General features: G+C 40.3%; 2 protein-coding genes across 10 annotated transcripts in view; both read left to right on the top strand.

Moving 5' to 3' along the window:
• LOC119738270 (LLGL scribble cell polarity complex component 2-like) overlaps positions 1-3560 on the top strand; it is an 83203-nt gene extending 79643 nt beyond the window's left edge. For all 9 annotated transcript variants that reach the window (XM_038213100.1, XM_038213103.1, XM_038213108.1 and 6 more), the window contains one exon: positions 751-3560. In XM_038213100.1, the coding sequence (XP_038069028.1) occupies positions 751-804 (54 nt within the window). In that variant the 3' untranslated portion in view covers positions 805-3560. The remainder of the gene's footprint in view (positions 1-750) is intronic.
• A 5423-nt stretch (positions 3561-8983) lies between these two features.
• LOC119736840 (muscarinic acetylcholine receptor M2-like) lies at positions 8984-16408 on the top strand. The gene is made up of 2 exons (XM_038210850.1): positions 8984-10493; positions 16268-16408. The coding sequence occupies exons 1-2, from the start codon at positions 9099-9101 to the stop codon at positions 16406-16408; spliced, it is 1536 nt and encodes a 511-aa protein (XP_038066778.1). The 5' UTR covers positions 8984-9098.
• The last annotated feature ends 1881 nt before the right edge of the window (positions 16409-18289 follow it).

The following is an 18289-nucleotide window of genomic DNA, read 5'->3' as shown; positions in this document are numbered from 1 at the left end:
GAGGTGTGTGCTTTTATTCCACAGGGATAAGCATGAGAAGACCTCTTTTGGGCACCTCAAATATGGCTGCCAAATGCAAGATGTCAATTGGCCACATTTTTTTTCAGCAAAAGAAGCCACTGTAGCAATGACATTTCTTGGTACAAACACTGGAAAATTTCCATTCATAACAGCAGTTGAGGACTTTGACTTCAATCTGAAAATGAAAGATTATAAAAGTTTTGAATAGTATAGCAACATGGAAACGTACGTCCATAACATGCAAACTGGTACTTGTATCCTTGTGGAGTCATTTCTTTGTTCTCGTGTACTAAAGTTTTCGACTTTGAAAGTGTAGATTCAAAATGCTCCTATTTTAACCAGAATTTATTTCCTTGGCTGAAATTTGGACTTAATATCCCTTACATGAAATACTTCAATTTGCGGCAGATCAACACACCTTGGAAATTCCTAGTTTTTGAGTAAAATCCATTTATCTTTTTCGTGATAACCTTGTGGAGACGTATTCATCTATAGAAATTGCCCTGTGGAGACGTATACAATCTTTTGTTCCCTATTATGCACATGTCTCCACAGGGTACCGTGTACCAGATCGTGCATACACTTCTATTTATACTCCAAAATGGTGGTGTTGTTTTTAAGAAAAGGACCTACTTGCAGATTGGTTGTCTATTTAAATTCTTTGTCTGTGAAAGTATTTGTTTGACAAACCACTAATTAGTTGTTCCCATGTTGCGTTTGTCGTTTCAGAGGCATGAAAGAAAGGGGGTCGTAGAGCTTCAAATCAGAGAAGACACTGACTGAGGACCACGTTGGTTTTAGTTTGTTCGCCGAGCATCGTGGGACGACCTTTCTCGTAGAACTAGCATCATCAAGTAACGGTTTACAAATTAACTTTTTTTGTGGTTTTCTTCTTTTTTTTGTTCAACTTATTGGACGTTCAAATCTCTTCATACGCGTGCGGCTTTGTGAATGCCCGTTGTCATATTTCAAATTCAAACCAGAAAAAAATCAGATTTTACGCAGAGAAGTGAGCAAGTAAAGACTTCAGGTAAATGGCTGCAGTAATAGTTGTTAATCAGCATGAAAAAAAGAACTGTGTAGTGTTACAAAATGTGAGGGAATTTTGACAAGCTTTTTTAAAAAGCATTCTGTGATAGTACTAAAATAGCTCCAAGCTGAAGGATATATTGAGGTTGGATTTTATCCATTTTCCGAAAAATTGCACTGCGTGATTCAGAGCTGAAAATGGTTGCGAACTGAGAATTTTTGGGACAACTGCATTTGCCAAGTTGTAGTACTAGATGAAATTTGCTTTTTTTTGTTTTGTTTGTTTTTTGTTAGAAGTTTCTTTGGAAAAGTAAGAACAGATTTGAAATGGATTTATGGAATGACAGATTTGTACTTCTGTGGGGAAAGAGAAAATCACATACGTGATAATACAATTACTTGAAGCATTTAAATTGAATTGTAAAAGGTCAGAATTTGATGAACCTGTTTAAAAACAAAATTGTGAATTTAAAGAAATTGTATTCCCTTGATACAAGAAAAATCGTAGTACTTGTAACATTTGCTATTTCAATTACTGTTGTGCTTGTTGTGTGTAAAAAAAAAATTAAATAAATAACATGAGAGATCGTGGGAGTGTGCATTTGTCTGAAATTTCATTGTGACTCCCAAGTTAGCTTTAGTACTACTAGTAAAAGCTTTTGCCGTCAAGTCATGAACTTTTAACAAATTTCTTACAATTAAGTCAGGAAACTGAGGGGCCAAATGTTTTTCCTTACAACCTTGTCAATATCCAGGCCACTTTCCCTAACGTGACTGTGCAGATGTTTTGAATATTTGGAGGACTGCACATTTAATTTTTTTTTTTTTTTTTGTGAATTATTTGTGGACACACTTGAGATACAAAAGTTTTGAAACCTGACTTCCTGAATATCTGTAAAGCGAGATAACGATATTTGTGTTTAATTTACCATTTTGCGAGACTTTGAACCGATCCCCAGATTTCTACTCCAGATCTAAAAATGTACCAGGCTGATGAAAAGCTAGCTGTGATGTTGGAAGGAAACTATGAAATGCGATTCTGTTTAAGAAAAGGAAGCTTTGTGAGGGTGTTGTCAAACTAAATCGTTTGTGCACCGTCACAAGGCCCTCGATTGTTTATAGTGTGAAATATTGCGTGTAATGGGGTGTATGTGCGAGGTTTTCGTGTGAAACACATCAGTAATAGGCAAGCTTAGATGACATCGTAGCTTTAAAAACGTAGGTATATTTGTGGCAGACTAAACGCAAAACGTTGAAGCCGAAGGGTACTGTGGATTTTGAATTCTGGCATTGTCAGTTTTTCATTCATTGTTGTTCAATTCAATCACTTCCGTTTCTTTTTCCAGTGGTTTTTTTTTTTCATGTCTTAAAGTGCCACGAGTTTTTAATCTCACCCGTTTCTGTTGCCTTATTAAAGAAACCATTTGTAAGAAAATTTGTCTTTAAAAGTCGTTCAGTACCAAAAACAACAACAGCGTACGAGTAGGTAGTTAATGGTAGTTGGTTAGGTTTTAAAACTGAAAGCAAGAATCTAGAGCAATTTGTATTCTCATACATACATGTTTGGTGTTCATATTTGGCTTATTGGTGATAAAAAGCACTGGAAAAAAAATACTGTAATTAAAATTACATTGTACTATCGAGTGGTCTTTGATGTCGCGTAGTCTTTGCGAATTGTACGTTTGAAACTTAGATCGCAGATGTTCAAAAAGGGGATATTCCTAATGAATTAAAAGTGTAATTCATGACAGGCTAAGCATATAAATTCATTATGTGCAGTAGGTTATGTAAACATGTACGAGAAACAATTTTTCTTCTGTTTTTTTTTCTGGATTAATAATTGTAATTTTACAGTTGTATTCTATTCTACTAGTGAATGTTGAGTCCACATTTTTAAGCTGTTTGAGCTGCTTGAGTCTTCAGAGACAAACATGTTTTGTTGGTTTTGTCTCAATTTTTGAGATATGTGGACTGCCATGCCCTATATTTAAAGCGCCGTGCAATTTATGCATACATATCTTGTAATCACGCTCGATTATTAATTTGCTAGTTCTCATTATTTTGCACAGTAATCAGTTACTCTTGACATAATCTTGTATTACTACTACTAGTCCAAATTAGCAAATACATTTTTTCCTACGAGGAAGAGTAATAATACAAATAATAGTAATGTAATTTTTAGTTTATGCACTTTTACACAATAATTTTGAGCTGTTTTGAGCCGAAAAAGTAAAACAAAGATAAAATTGCAGAGTTTCACACGGCTTCACATGCTGTCTGCTGGATGGATTAATTTCTCAGAGCTAGGAGGGTTTTTCTGCGGAGGAAAACACCTTGATTAAGTACTTCAGTGGGCCCTTAGTTTTTAGCCTTTAAAGTAGAAGCATATTTGGCTGTGTTGTGCATCAGTATAATGGTCTAACATTCCCTTTCTGTCATGTTACTATGGAGTGTCCCATTAAAACCAGACACTAAAATGGGCGTGTAAACCCAGATGTGTGTTGCTGAAATCTTTATTTCTGATAGTCCATTGCTGTTGAATTGTGTTTTGTTTGAACCTCGTGTGGACTGCCTTCATTTTTCTTGACCACTCTTGGCTTAATTTCGTCGAGCTTCTTCGTGAAGCTTATGAAGAGCTATAAGTTTTGCTTACCAAAAGGTTTATGATGAAAACTATGAGGAAAACACAGATCTGTCCAAGTTAATAAGTGAAGTCACTCGTGACATCGAAACGGTACAAAGTGATGACAAAATGTCCTTCATAAGTTCATTTTGGATAGTCTTGTTACTTGACCTTGGACTTGACGACCTAAGACTGACTTGGGAGGGATTCTGAGGACTTGACTTAATTAAGGAGGGTGCCTGCTCTATGTTCCGACACCCCTATGTTCCGACATCCCTATCATGAGTAACATTGTGTTACCCCCGGTTAGGGATAGGAATATGAGCAGTCGAAACAGGGGTGTCGGAATATAGGTGTGTAACCACTAAGAAGAAAGTTCTGGCATCACAGTTGGGATTGTCGAAGATTTTTGCCAAGTTAAACTTGGCTCGTCGAAATCGCGAGTTCTTGCCCGGCCTCATTGAATGCTGTTCTCTGCTCTTACAGAGTCTCCACAATCCACATTTCTATGGGTCATTCTATACATTTGGGTTCCACTTGTTTTCCTGTCCCCGTTACATTGTTTTCCTGTCCCCGTTACATTTGACATTTATAATTCGAATGCAATCATCCTCGAAGAGTGATAGGCCCTAATGAACAGCAAACTACATACCCAACAAATAAAATATTGTCTGAAGTCACTCTTAATGATACTTAATGAGAGTGGTGAATTACAAAGTACCAAGGTAACAGGTACAGGAAAACTGTCAAACTTTGGCTCGATTTATATAACGATTCCCATCAATTAGCCACTGACCATTCCACTTTTCACATATCAGAAGAATAAGCTTGCAAACTTCCCGCCTAACATGCCTATGACGAACTCGTACAAGCAAAGTTCATATGAACCGTTAGTAAACTTATGTGTATTTGATTACCACGATTCAGCTGGCTGAAGCCCCGTTCTAGGTCCCAAAAACAAATATAAAATTCATCCCTATATAACACCGAAATTGCTAATACAAAGTGCAAGGACTAATTCCGAATGTTTATCGAGAAATCCAAATTCTAATTTCTGTGTCACCCACTGCTTTGAGCAGTGTCAATATGCCTGTTGGGGCGGGAAGGGTTCGTATAATATGGCAGTAACATGGTGAATTCTAGAGCCTATTTATTAAGGTCGTCGTGCTAAACATCAAATAATTTCCTAAGCTATCTTGCTTAAAAACAAAACGTGAAATAGGTTCACAGCGTTTTAAACGCACAATGCAAACAAGCTGCATGGAAAATGTGAAATTACTAAATTAACAACAACAACTGCTAATAAACGAAGACCAAGACCCCCCCCCCCCCGCCTTTGTAGTACTGAGGGCACACGTTTTTCTTTTAATGCAAAAATTTGCCAACCACGGGCGTCGATGGATATCTGCACAAAACTGTGTCGTGGCCTCTAAAGCCAAAAAGTGTTTTCGTCTGATTTAGGTAAGTTTTAAAAATCGGGTAAAACGGAATCTGATTGGCATGAATCGGATCGCTTTTATAGGGCATATCGGCCCCAAAATTCAAACGGGTCAATTTCCACTGCCCTGGTAAAATGAAGAGCTTTATATTATTTTAATTTTGGTAAAATGAAATTTTCGCTAGTAGGCCTATTCGTTTGCTCTTAACGAAAGGCTTCAAACAGAAAGTGCTTCCAAGAAATATGGAATTTTGAACCGTTATGTTTCGGGGTTGTCCCATAATCTTACTCAGTCCGGCCACATCCTAAATAGCGGCAATCGCCTCTTAGGTTCAATTTAACAACAAGCCTCCACCAACAAGAAATCACAACTTGCTTGGACTATTACCGACATTCTTTTGTACGTCATTTTCCTGATTTGGACCGCTCCATCCCCCAAAAGGGCCTCTAAAGTTACTCTTTAAATGAGGCAGCCTTTTCTAAGTTAGCGTCCACATGCTACAACTTTAGCCAATAGCTGACGGGCTACTTTGACTAGTCTTGCAACACCGTACCACGACGATGTCTCTGTCCGACGAGGTTGCTGACTGGACAGAACTTTTCCGCTCGCACTGCTCATGCTTTGGTTCGGCCTCTTGATCGTTTCCCCTCAGTCCACTATACCCTTCTAGAATTGTTGCTCTTAACTCCCCAGCACTTCCCCTGGCCAGATGTCCAAAGTGTAGTAGAGTTTCCTCTAGTGGGCAGAAACTATGAGGCATTCTTTGGGCAGAATCTCGGCTAGAATCGGTTCATTTGTCCTTCTTTCTTTACTTCACCCATGTGATGTTGTCCCTACAGAAGTACAAATCTGTCATTCCATAAATCCATTTCAAATCTATTCTTACTTTTCCAAAGGAAAGTCTTACAAAAAGAAAACAAATCAAAGTATGCACACTATGGTTAGCTGATGTTTTTACAAAATCGAAATACTCCTTTACTTGAACACTTCTTCGAAATTTGGCCTTGAGTTTAGATCTTTCTTTTTAAAGGAGTAAAATTCCAATCATTGACAATTCCCATCACAGGAATTTTCTCTCCGTTAAAAGGCTCACGCTGAATAAAACAAAACTTGCCACTTATTGATTATACATGCTCCAGGGTCAAAACAGATTTATCCAAGCAGAGAATTCGGTTTTGGTCTTTCGCAACGGCATAGCAAAATGCATCTTGTCTCGTGAAGAAAAACAAAATGCCTGTAAAAGCTGAAGTGGCACGAGAAAGAACTGCGCCTCGTGCATCACACCTAATTGAACACACACCACTAATGTGCGGAAAGTGAAGATTGATTGGCCCAAATGGACGTCGATATTGAATGGATGAAATCACTCGGTAAAAATCAACAGCCAAAATGGACAAGCACCACTGTTCGTAAAATATGCATGACAGTCTGGGTAAAGTAGTTTTTCACGTCGGATGCAGTTAATTGAAATTATCAGTTCCTGAAAAACTGTAAAGCCAAAGTATCATGCGATGTGCTTTTGACCGGTATACCCGGGTGATTTCTGCTGAACATGCACTTAATTTAGTTAAAATCGGCTTTGTTGCTCTGTGGAATTTGGTTCTCCTGTGCCCAATTTCATGGCTCGGCTTACTGTTATTGCGAACAATCCCTGCTTACTGTGGCAGAAAATCCCACGCTTGGCGAGGATCTTAGCTTATGTCATGCGTACATCCATAAGGATTCTATCATCACAGGGTTAGCGCAGAATTTTTCTGCTAGCGCGGTTATCACAAAATGGTGAAAGTGAGCGCGGAACAAGCTCAGCTGAGGTTAGCAGCGCTATAAAATCTGGCCCTGATCGGAAGAGAAAAAGCATGCTTGATTTGAGAAGTTAATTCAGGTGGATGGAGAGGACTGGCCGGCGGAATGGAGTTCTCTTCAAATTAGTAACGGTTTGTGAATAGTTCGATTCAACAACGCCAATCGCACTTATTTGTCATGGACGCCTTCAAGTCGGGTGGATTAATTCAATTTTTGACAAGATCGTGACCGACCGGTCCAAAGCACCAAACTTTTCAGGTAATTTCTTGTAGCCCAATGGAGAAGATATTTAGGAGGGGTGACACATGAAATTCTCTGTTGAGAAGGGTGCTTAATTTGCATGAATTGTAAATATTTGCCGTGTTATATATTTGTTCCCATATTTGTATGGGTATATATATACATTTTTTTTTTTCAAAAACATATTTTGGGGATCCTATAGTTACATTTTCTAAAGCATATAAGTAACTGGGAAATTATGAGAACGTAGTAAAGACCCAAATTGGTTCACGAGTCACTGCAAAAGTCAACAACATTCAAGTCGATTACAATCCAATCACAAGCTCATGGCAGGTCAATCACAAGTCGTAACAATTTACCACAAGTTCCTTCCAGTAACTTCACAATTCAATCACAAGTCATTGCCAATTATCGATGTTCCCCTCGCAAGACAATGGCAGGTAATTCAAAAGTCAAATCGCATGTCATCTAAAGAAAATGGACCCCCCCCCACAAAATAAAATCACTACCAACCTCGTCCCCAGGGTGTCGAGCAGTACGTGCCCACCACTACCTGCTCTCTCACCCTGGTATTGGATCATTTGCATGTGCTAGATTTTTTGACAAGGAGGCAAATTAGGAGTAGTCTTGTGCCTGCCTGTGCGTTACATTTGCGTGTATTTTTGTATGCGGTGTCTGGGGTAAAAACAGAATCAATTCGTCGCAGCGCGAGCATGGCGTGAGTTACGAAAACATGATTTTATTTTAATTAAACTGTTACGATCTTAACGAGACAACATGCAGTATCACATTTCATATTAATATTAACAAACAGGAAAGGAAATGAATATTTTCGAGAAGGCGTGGACGAATGATCGCGAAAACACGTCCTGCACGTTGTGAACAACAACACCAAGTACACGATGTAAATCCATTTCTAGCCAATTGCGGTATCGAATCAGGATGCAGGAAGGAAGTTTCCTATCCAGGGTTTACTATTGGAAACAACGTTGGAAATAAAGTAAGCACTGGGGACGAGGTTGAATCACTACCAACTCGCAAAACACCTATGAATAGTTTTCACTCTTGGAGGAAGGGGGCGTGCGTATACAACAGGCTATTATCTTACGCCTGATACAGGCCTGGTAAAAAGACGTTTCATTGACTTTGACTATTTCATTTCAGTGAGTTTAAAATCAACAAAATACAGTTTGCCTGGCCAAAAGAGCATATACGGCTGTTTGATTATTGACTTGGTTTGGTATAAGAGCGAGTTATGATCATACGCATCGACGGTAAAATAAATTGACTGGATAAATAACTTGATGAGACAACGCGCGATAACGGCTTGACGAGAGTCATCATTTAGCATAAATAAGGGGGTCGCGGTGACGGTTGAGGCAGTTTCTGTGGATTTTTTTCGCACAAAACAAGGGTTTTATTTTATAATGATGGAGACATCGTTGCACTAAACGGTGACAACTCCTGCTGGCATTATACAGAAGGTTCATTGCATTCAAATGGGCGGTGAACTGTGTGTGAAGTGCTGTCCAATGGTGTATTTGAATTAAGTGTTCTTTTGCTTCTGCAGTGATTCTGTCTGCACAATGCTCGAATCATTGTCTCGAATCCACAACATCGTATGTGACTTCCCAGAAACTGGCTAGCGGTTAAAATGGCCCTCGCTCGACAGTGATGAAGTGGATGCCATAGCATTTGGTTGTATGTTTCACAAGGAGCGTATGTACTATCTCAGACCGTTCAGTTTGAAAGGCAATTCATGTGAGGTGGGAGCTCGGCGTCGTGTCATCAGTGACGAGAGTCATTTATAAATAGAATTGTCGCAAAGCGGCCACCGAAGAAAGTACAAACGACAATTTTAATCACGACTGAAGACTTGACATTATCGTCGGCTTAAGACCGTCGGGTAATTTCTCCTGTTTTGAGGGTTGACATCGCACAACATGGACAACACCACAGATATCCTTCACGAGAATCTGAATTTCACCGTGGTTTCACCGTTGACGACTGAGGTCTCTCCGTCAACGGATCCGATACTGGGTATCGATTCCTGGTACACGACCGACATTATGGAACAAGCGTCAGGAACACTCAAGATTTCTACTTTTTACGGCACGGAGTACGACTTCGTGAACATCACCGCGACTCTCCCCACTGAGCCCGCGGGAGGAATGTCTCTAAACTCGGGCCAGATCATCATCGCTGTGCTCAGTAGCCTCTGTTGCCTCGTAACAATCTTAGGTAACCTCCTCGTGCTCTTTGCGTTTTGCGTAGAGCGTCGTTTGCGCACCTACATCAATTATTTCATCGTGGGGCTCTCCCTGGCTGATCTAATAGCTGGGGTCTTCACCATGCCTCTGTATACCGTCTACTGGGTGCTGGGCTACTGGCCTTTCAGCTCAGCTCTGTGTGACATCTATCTGTACCTCAACCATGTGTTCATTCATATCTCTCTTCTGGCCATCCTGGTCTTGGCTGCCGATCGGTACCAGGCCGTCTACCATCCCTTGAAGCATCTCCGCAGGCGCACCTTGCGTCACGCCATCTTCATGATCTCAATCTCCTACATCATTCCCTTTCTCCTCTGGCTCCCCTGGTGCCTTCTCTGGCCTTACATCGTTGGCGTCCGTCGCATCAGACCCGGATTCTGCTACCCGCAGTACGTAGTGGACAGTCTGGTCTTCACCATCCTGGCCCCGGTCTGTTTCTTCTGGATCCCCACACCCATAATCGCGGTGCTCTACTTGCGCATCTACTTGGTCATCAAGAGAAAGTCGTCGCACAAGAAAGGTCCTGTCATGATGCAGGAGTTGGAAAGTAGTACCGTGTCATACAAGACCAGGTATCAAACGGAAAAAGTCCCAAACAACAGCCTGCAAGCATCCAAAAATCAACAAGAAGAAGACTACCCAGCTCCGACCAGCGCAGGGCCCACATTTGATCATGAAAACCCCGGCTTCGAGCCAAACCAAGAAGAGACAACCCACGAAAACACCTTCAAAAATGACACGACAGAGCGAAACCAAAACACCCCGGTCCCTCTTAACACATCTCACCTTCACTCCACAAACAAAAGCCAATTGCCGATCCTGGACTCTATCGACAAGCAGATGACAGCTCAAGGAGATGCACTCGAAGCAGAACACGGGAGTACCAATTCCCGGAGTCCTCCACCGAGCGTCATTGGGCAGGGACGGGAGAGCCGACGGGAGAGTACCCGTGCGACTCGCACCCTGACACTCATCTTTATCGTACTTATCGTCTCTTCTATACCGTGGTCTATTCTCGTCATTATTTATGCACTTTGCCCAACATGCATACCTCTTGTCCTCTATCAGGTAAGTCCAAAGTTATCATTTCAAAATTTGTCTAAAAATTTAGATTTTGGTCTTGGGTCATCTTCTCCTGGGCATGCAAGGACAAACTTTTATCAGTAATCAGTTGTCAAATCTAGATTTACAATTTGGCGGTCTAGATTTTTTTTGTGCACTCTAAGCTTAGTATGCAGGCAACGGTAATTTTCTGCTGTTGCTATTTTCCCTAAATAAAACAAAACTGCAGCTATAATTATAATTTGCCGTGCTTTTTTATGTTTGAGTATAAGGAACATTAAGGTGCAAGGATTTGTATTTTGCCAGTTTCTTGTCCTTTGATTCTCGACAATTATTCGAGCATTGTGCAGACAAGATTACAATAAAATACCAGTTTACTTCTTCTACTTCATAACGTGCAGAAGCAAAAGTACACGTGATTCAATACACCATTGGACAGAACTTCACACAATTACAGTGCACCGCCCATTTGAACACAATGAACTCTCTATATTATATACCAACAAAAATACAACTTGTTAAGAAATGCATATACAAGACAATGCTTGCACCGTGCCCCCTTAGGCCTAATAACTGAACGATGACTCTCGTTAAATGGCCATTGCGCGATGTCTCATCAAGTTATTTATCCTGTCAATTTATTTTACCATCTATATAGGCCTAATGCGTTTACTCATTACTCGACTCGCTGGGACATGACTTTTTGTTTACCAAATCAAGTCAACGCTAAAACTACCGTAGGCCCTATATTTGCTCTTTTGACCAGGCATGCACTTTTTTAATGTTTAACTCACAGAAATGAACAGAGTCCAAATTGTTTAACCCTAAAGGGGCCGGGTTATTTTGACCATCTCTCGGCCGGGGGGGGGGGGGGGGCGGATTCCAACCCTCCTAAGATCTCGGCCATGGAGTGACGAAAAATTTTGAAACTCGGCACATGCATAGAGCAACTCTTCCTAAACATACCCAAGAAATTTCATGACTATAGGTCAAAGGGTTTTGGAATTACGGCTAATTAATTATTCATATGTACGAATGGCAATTCTGCTCTGTGTACACGACGTATATGCAAAAATTCAGTTTTCACGGCGCGTAGCGCCGGAAAATTTTTCGCTTCGCGGCGACCCGTGGTCCGATTTTTATGTTTTTGGTATCAAAAGATGCGCAAAGCTCGAGGCTAAAAAGTCATAACAGCTCGTTGAGGGGGGGGGGGGGCGGATTCCGCCCCCGGCCCCTTTAGGGTTAAGAACGTCTTTCACAAGGCCCGTTTCAGGCGTATTATGTAGCCTGTTATACGCACCCCCCCCCCCCCCCCCCCAAAAAAAGAGGTGGAAACACTTCTTAATCTTTGAGTTGGTATTGATTATATTTTGTGGATTGGTGGAGGTCCATATTTCAATTGATTTCATGTTATAGATATCGATTTTGTTGTTGTTGGGGGTTTTTTTTGGGGGGGGTGGTGTTAGTTCCTCGATTTTCCCGTGATTTAGTTGTGTCTAGAGCAGTGTTGTAGTCGAGACCGGATAGTCCGAGACCGAGACCAAGACCGAGACCTTAAGTTGCGAGACCGAGACCAACCCCTTCAAGGCGGACCGAGACCGAGACCGAAATGGTCCGAGACCGAGACCGAGACCGAGACCGCGGATAATAAATAACAATAATCTAAATAAAAAAACAAGTCACTAATTACAGCTGAACAGTCTGTCCTTGAGATGTTGATGTTGATGGGGATGTGAAGGAAGTGATTGAAAGCTAGGTATCACTTGTACCTGCTTAATTGTGTCATGCGAGTGCTCGTCATGTTTGCTTCATACCATAAATTACAACATGGCAACATATTTTGTTATTGTCACAATCAATTAAAAAAAGGGAACCAACCTAATTTAAAGAAGGGGAAAACCTAATTTGATGAACTCGATATATTTTTTTTATAATATGCTTTTTTAAAAGCATATTTTTTTAAATATGATATTGTTTAACTACTATAAAGTGTCAATATGATGAAGAAACTCTAACTTAGGAGTACGGCAATTTGTACTAGTTTTTTGCGATGTTGAAACTTGACAAAAGTAAAAATTTAAAGGTGGATGTTTCATCTGTTATAGGAACTAAACTAAACTGTTACAGGACCCAAAACTCCACAGCCACCCCTTGGTTTCAGCAATGACTACTAACAGATATTTAAAAGCAGCTTTAATTTTACATTGGACCTCCTTGTAAACCTGATGAAAAAATAATTTGGAGCAAGAAAATATTGATTTATTTTTAAAATTTCAGTCATGGAATATAACTTGTACATGTAGACCCAAAAATTGAGAGGTGGTCGCCAGAGAGGCCTGGCTTAGGCTGAAATGTAATGCCACTTTATTTGTGTATAATGTCAATACCATTACATACACTATAGAAGATTGATGAACCATATTTGCCTGATCTATCTTCTGTTAATCTGCCAGCCGTCATCATCGCCATTAGCCTATTTGAGAATGAGGCCGACACAATAAAAGGGCGCTGTCACAAACTGAATGTGGTGGGCGAGATGTACTTTTAGGATTCATGGTTCAGTGCGCACACCTCTCTGTGTTTTGTACCAGCGTATCACCCGCATCGGCTACTATGCCGGGCGATAATACTTGAATATTTTAGTAATTTACAAGTAGAAAAGGAGCAATGGTTGTTTGACTATGCCTCACTCACTAGAAAGTGAAGAGAGACATGTCTATCATCATTACACTGCAGTCACATTTGCCCTCAACTGATTCCCTACTTAATCCTAAACTGGGGCCGGAACGAAATCCGCCCCCTCACTTTTTGGCTGGTCTCGACTCGAGACCAGCCAAAATATCGAGACCAAAGGGGACCGAGACCGAGACCAAGACCGAGACCACAGCTCCCGAGACCGAGACCGAGACCGAGACCGAGACCAGCAAAAAGTGGTCTCGAGACCGAGACCGAGACAGGTCTCGAGACCTACAACACTGGTCTAGAGTCGTAGTTGAAGGCGTGTCCATCATTCAATCACAAATTAAATCACAATTTCAAATCACAAGTCAAAAATTAAGTCATAATAGATCTGCCAAGGAATAAAAAATAAATGCCTCTTGCGAATAGGTTAGTATTGTCACTAAGACTGGATGTGACTCGAGAGCGCTTGTATTGATTTATGATTACTGTGAATGACTTGTGAATGACTTGTGAATGACTTGGGATTGTCAATCCCGGGACATACCGTTATTTCGTTTTACCGTTTTGGATTTACTCAAAAACAAAAATAGTAAACGCACCGTTGACCGTTTTTTCGTTTTACAGTTTTGTAAAACGGTCAAACGGTATTAGGTCACAAAAAACAATGACCTTTTTGTTGTTTTTCTTAATTGTTGTAAGCGATAAACGGTTAGTTGCTTCATTTCAGAGTGTTGTTTTACGAGAACATGACAATGAAAAAAGGTCAATAGGCCTGTCGACCATTTTTTGATTTAGGTTAGGCAATTAAGCAATGCACCTAGGAATGTTAATGAGTCCTCATGGGATCGAGTCATTGCCTGGGACCCAAATTACCCTCCTCACATTTCGTTCTCACGACATAGTTTTCGAACTGCCTATAGTGAATTAAGAGCCGCGCCGAACTCCAATTTCCTCAGTATCTGCAACTTCTTCAAACGTATTACCATCCTGTATCCATTGTAAAAAGTAATGTCCCCCCTTGAAGATTTCCAGCACCATTTTTGCTTGCAACGCTTAAGCCCCACCAACTGAATCGCGTGAGAAGGGGGGTCAGGGTCACGTGGTACCACGCATTATGCCGAGGTAACACTTTTTCATGTAAAGCATGGTCCCCCTCCATCCAATCCCGGGACATACCGTTATTTCGTTTTACCGTTTTGCATTTCCTCAAAACAAAAACAGTAAACAAACCATTGACCGTTTTGTCGTTTTACAGTTTTGTAAAACGGTCAAACGGTATTAAGATAAATATACGGTTTCTCTGTTTTATAAGTTTAATAAAATTCATTACAGCATAACGATCAATGATTTTTGTTTTACAGTTTTACACAAATAACTTTGAAAAACAGCAAAACGGTCAGTATTGAATACAGACTGTTTATTTTTTTATTTCAGTGTCATAGTGAACAGTCAGTGGTGCATTTTGTGGTGCTGGGCAAGGGGGATGGAGGGGGACCATGCTTTACATGAAAAAGTGTTACCTCGGCATAATGCGTGGTGTGATTCCTGGCGTGACCCTGACCCCCTTCTCACGCGATTCAGTTGGTGGGGCTTTTAGTTTTAGTAAGAGTTGCAAGCAAAAATGGCGCTGGAAAACTTCAAGGGGGGACATTAATTTTTACAATGGATACAGGATGGTAATACGTTTGAAGAAGTTGCAGATATTTGAAGGAAATTGGAGTTCGGCGCGGCTAGCCAGTTCGAAAACTATGTCGTGAGAACGAAATGTGAGGAGGGTAATTTGGGTCCCAGGCAATGACTCGATCCCATGAGGACGCATTAACATTCCTGGGTGCATTGCTTAATTGCCGAACCTAAATCAAAAAATGGTCGACAGGACTATTGACCGTTTTTCATTGTCATGTTCTTGTAAAACAACACTCTGAAAATGAAGCAACTAACCGTTTATCGCTTTCAACAATCAAGAAAAACAACAAAAAGGTCATTGTTTTTTGTGACCTAATACCGTTTGACCGTTTTACAAAACTGTAAAACGAAAAAAACGGTCAACGGTGCGTTTACTGTTTTTGTTTTTGAAGAAATGCAAAACGGTAAAACGAAATAACGGTATGTCCCGGGATTCCATCCCCCTTGCCCAGCACCACAAAATGCACTACGGACTGCTCACTATGACACTGAAATAAAAAAAACAGTCTGTATTCAATACTGACCGTTTTGCTGTTTTTCAAAGTTATTTGTGTAAATCTTTAAAACAAAAATCATTGACCGATATGCTGTAATGAATTTTATCAAACTTATAAAACAAAGAAACCGTAAATATCTTAATACCGTTTGACCGTTTTACAAAACTGTAAAACGACAAAACGGTCAATGGTTTGTTTACTGTTTTTGTTTTGAGGAAATGCAAAACGGTAAAACGAAATAACGGTATGTCCCGGGATTATTGACTTGGGATTGACTTGGGATTGACTTGGGATGACGTGAAGTGACTTGTGATAATTGCCAATGACCTGCCAGTGACTTTTGAATTACCTGCCATTGACTTGCGATGACTGAAGTAGAAAATCGATAATTGAAGTTCATTTGTGATTGCCTAATTGTGACTGACTTGCAATAACTTGAGGGGCCTTGTGGTAAATTGTGATGGCCTGTGATGAAATTGTGATTGATTGTCATCGGCCTGTGATGACTTGAAAGAACGTGCGATATGACTCGAGGGGAACATCGATAATTGGCATTGAATTATGATTGAATTGTTGCGTTGTCTCGAGGGGACTTATGGTAAATTGTTACGAATTGTGATTGACTTACGATTGACTTGTCATCAACCTGTGATGACATTAATCACAGAACTTGTGATGCATGGATATGTCTTGTGATTGAATTGTGATTGACTAATTGACTGTGGTAATTACTTGCAGTGACTCGTGATTGACTTGCGATCGACTCGTGATTGACTTACGGTCGACTTGTGATTGGTTACGATTGACTGATGATTGACTTTTGAGGGCTTGATTACACATTTTGTCGTCACCTGTACTTATGGATTGATTTATTAAGTCATCGATCTTTTTTATTTACTATCTTTCAACCTCCAGTCCAGTGTGTACATCGCTCACGTGAACAGCACCGTGAACCCGTTCTGCTACGCCATAGCCAACCCCCTCTACCTAGAGGCAGTCAAGAAGCTAGCCTGCTGCTGGGGTAGGCGGACCAGGCGAGGAAGCAGTCGACGCTAATAAAAAGACACAGAGTAATAAAAAGAAAACAGAGTAGATGTGTAGAGTTGTAGATTGGTATTCTGTCAGACTTGAGTCAAGTATGCAGTGTTATAAAAAAAAATGTCGGTGAAGGGCAAAATCCATTATTGAATTTACATCACCCGACGCAAATTTCATTTTATCAATAGTACCTTGTGGTCCTTCGAAGCTCCGCTGTCATCGAAGCATACCATCCTTCAAAGAAAGACTGAAAAGGCACATGAGCCAGCACGTCTAAGAACGGACCCTTACCCCCATTGCTTGATGACTCCAGAGGAGGCGTTGCCAATTAATTATCCGGATCCAGATCCAGATCTATGATCCTCTAAATTCCACCCTGGCAATAGTTCGGTGGTCGTGTGGTAAGACGTCTGCGCTAGCTAGTAAGCAAGACGTCTACGCTAGTAAGCAGGAGGTCGTGGGATCGAGTCCCACCGAGTGGATTTCTTTCTCACAGTCACTCGGGGCAACACTGGGTATACAGTGTTTATAAAATACATCGATGGAGGGCAAAACCAACTTGAGGGCAAAACCAATGTTGAAGTTACATCAGGTATTCATTGATGCCCAGAACAATCCCACTTTGGAACTCCATCCCAGCCACATGCTGCACCCAGTCTTGATGCATTTCGGACTGGATTGCTCACCGTGGCTTTCTAAAACAAAGTTCAGACTTCACTGTAAATATCTCACCGTAATTTTTTTGTTTTTGTTTTGTTCTGCACCTACACGTACACTTTGTAAATGTGTTAAGTCTACACTGGTGCACGCCAAGCAAATTGACGAGATATCCAACAGGACGCACTGTCAATTATCGACGTAGACGCAGCTCGACGGAAAATCCATCTTATTAATCATTGAACGTACGTTGCTCACGATCACATACTCTTAGCTTACCGGCCTGTGGAAGTTTTCCATTTTGTTGACTGAATTGAACTATCGCACTGATGATGCAGCCTGTCTGGATGTAGATTACATTCTTACTGATGAAATGGAGTGTGCGAAGGAGGTATTATCCAGCCAGGGTTTAACTTCAGTTATCTCAATCATCTGATAACGTCCTTTTTATATTTGCAAATAATTACTGATTGATGAGTATATAATTATGGTACATTTTAATGTCCACACAATTTGTGACGAGTCCATTGATTGCACTTCATGGCAAACTAAATATCACAGGCTTGTATTATGATAGGTATAACAACTGAATAGTGAACACATTTCTATAGATATAGTATTGGTTGTTACAAGTGTAATTCACAGCATTGTCCTTACAACTTTTGTTTATTTCATATTAAATATGACTTTTGCACCTGCCAGTGTTTGAGGCACATTTTTCCTCCAAAGGAAAATAAAATGATGGACCGGCATTCTCACTTTCTGTGTTGTTTCCCCAAAGATAATTCAGTCCTGAACATTGCTTTCAATATTGTATTCAAAGGTATGTAACTGAATTTTAAATTAGTTGAAAATTTGCTGAGTCTATTCAATTTTAGATGCACTGAAATACAAAAAATGTATGTTGTAGACATACGTATGCACGTAGGCCCTACTTAAGTTATATACAACGTAATTGAATTATTCTTCGTTTTTGATTAAATACGTCAAATATTTCATCACAATTAATTTGGTTAATATTTAATAAAATCACCTGGATTCGTAGGTGTATAATAATTGTAGGCCTATTGCGAGTTCAGACATTATTCAGTTTGTGAATTCTGTGCATAATTCTGCAGTCGCCCAGCCATGCTTTCGCATTCCATTCGAAATATTCAAGGTGAACTTATTAAATACGTCAAATATCTGATCACAATTACTTTGGTTAATATTTAATAAAAGCACCTGGATTCGTAGGTGTAT

This window comes from Patiria miniata, unplaced genomic scaffold, assembly GCF_015706575.1.
Source record: "Patiria miniata isolate m_02_andy unplaced genomic scaffold, ASM1570657v1 HiC_scaffold_3, whole genome shotgun sequence".
Taxonomy (NCBI): domain Eukaryota; kingdom Metazoa; phylum Echinodermata; class Asteroidea; order Valvatida; family Asterinidae; genus Patiria; species Patiria miniata.
Note: the sequence above shows the minus strand (reverse complement) of the source record. Positions and strands in the feature narration are given on the sequence as shown.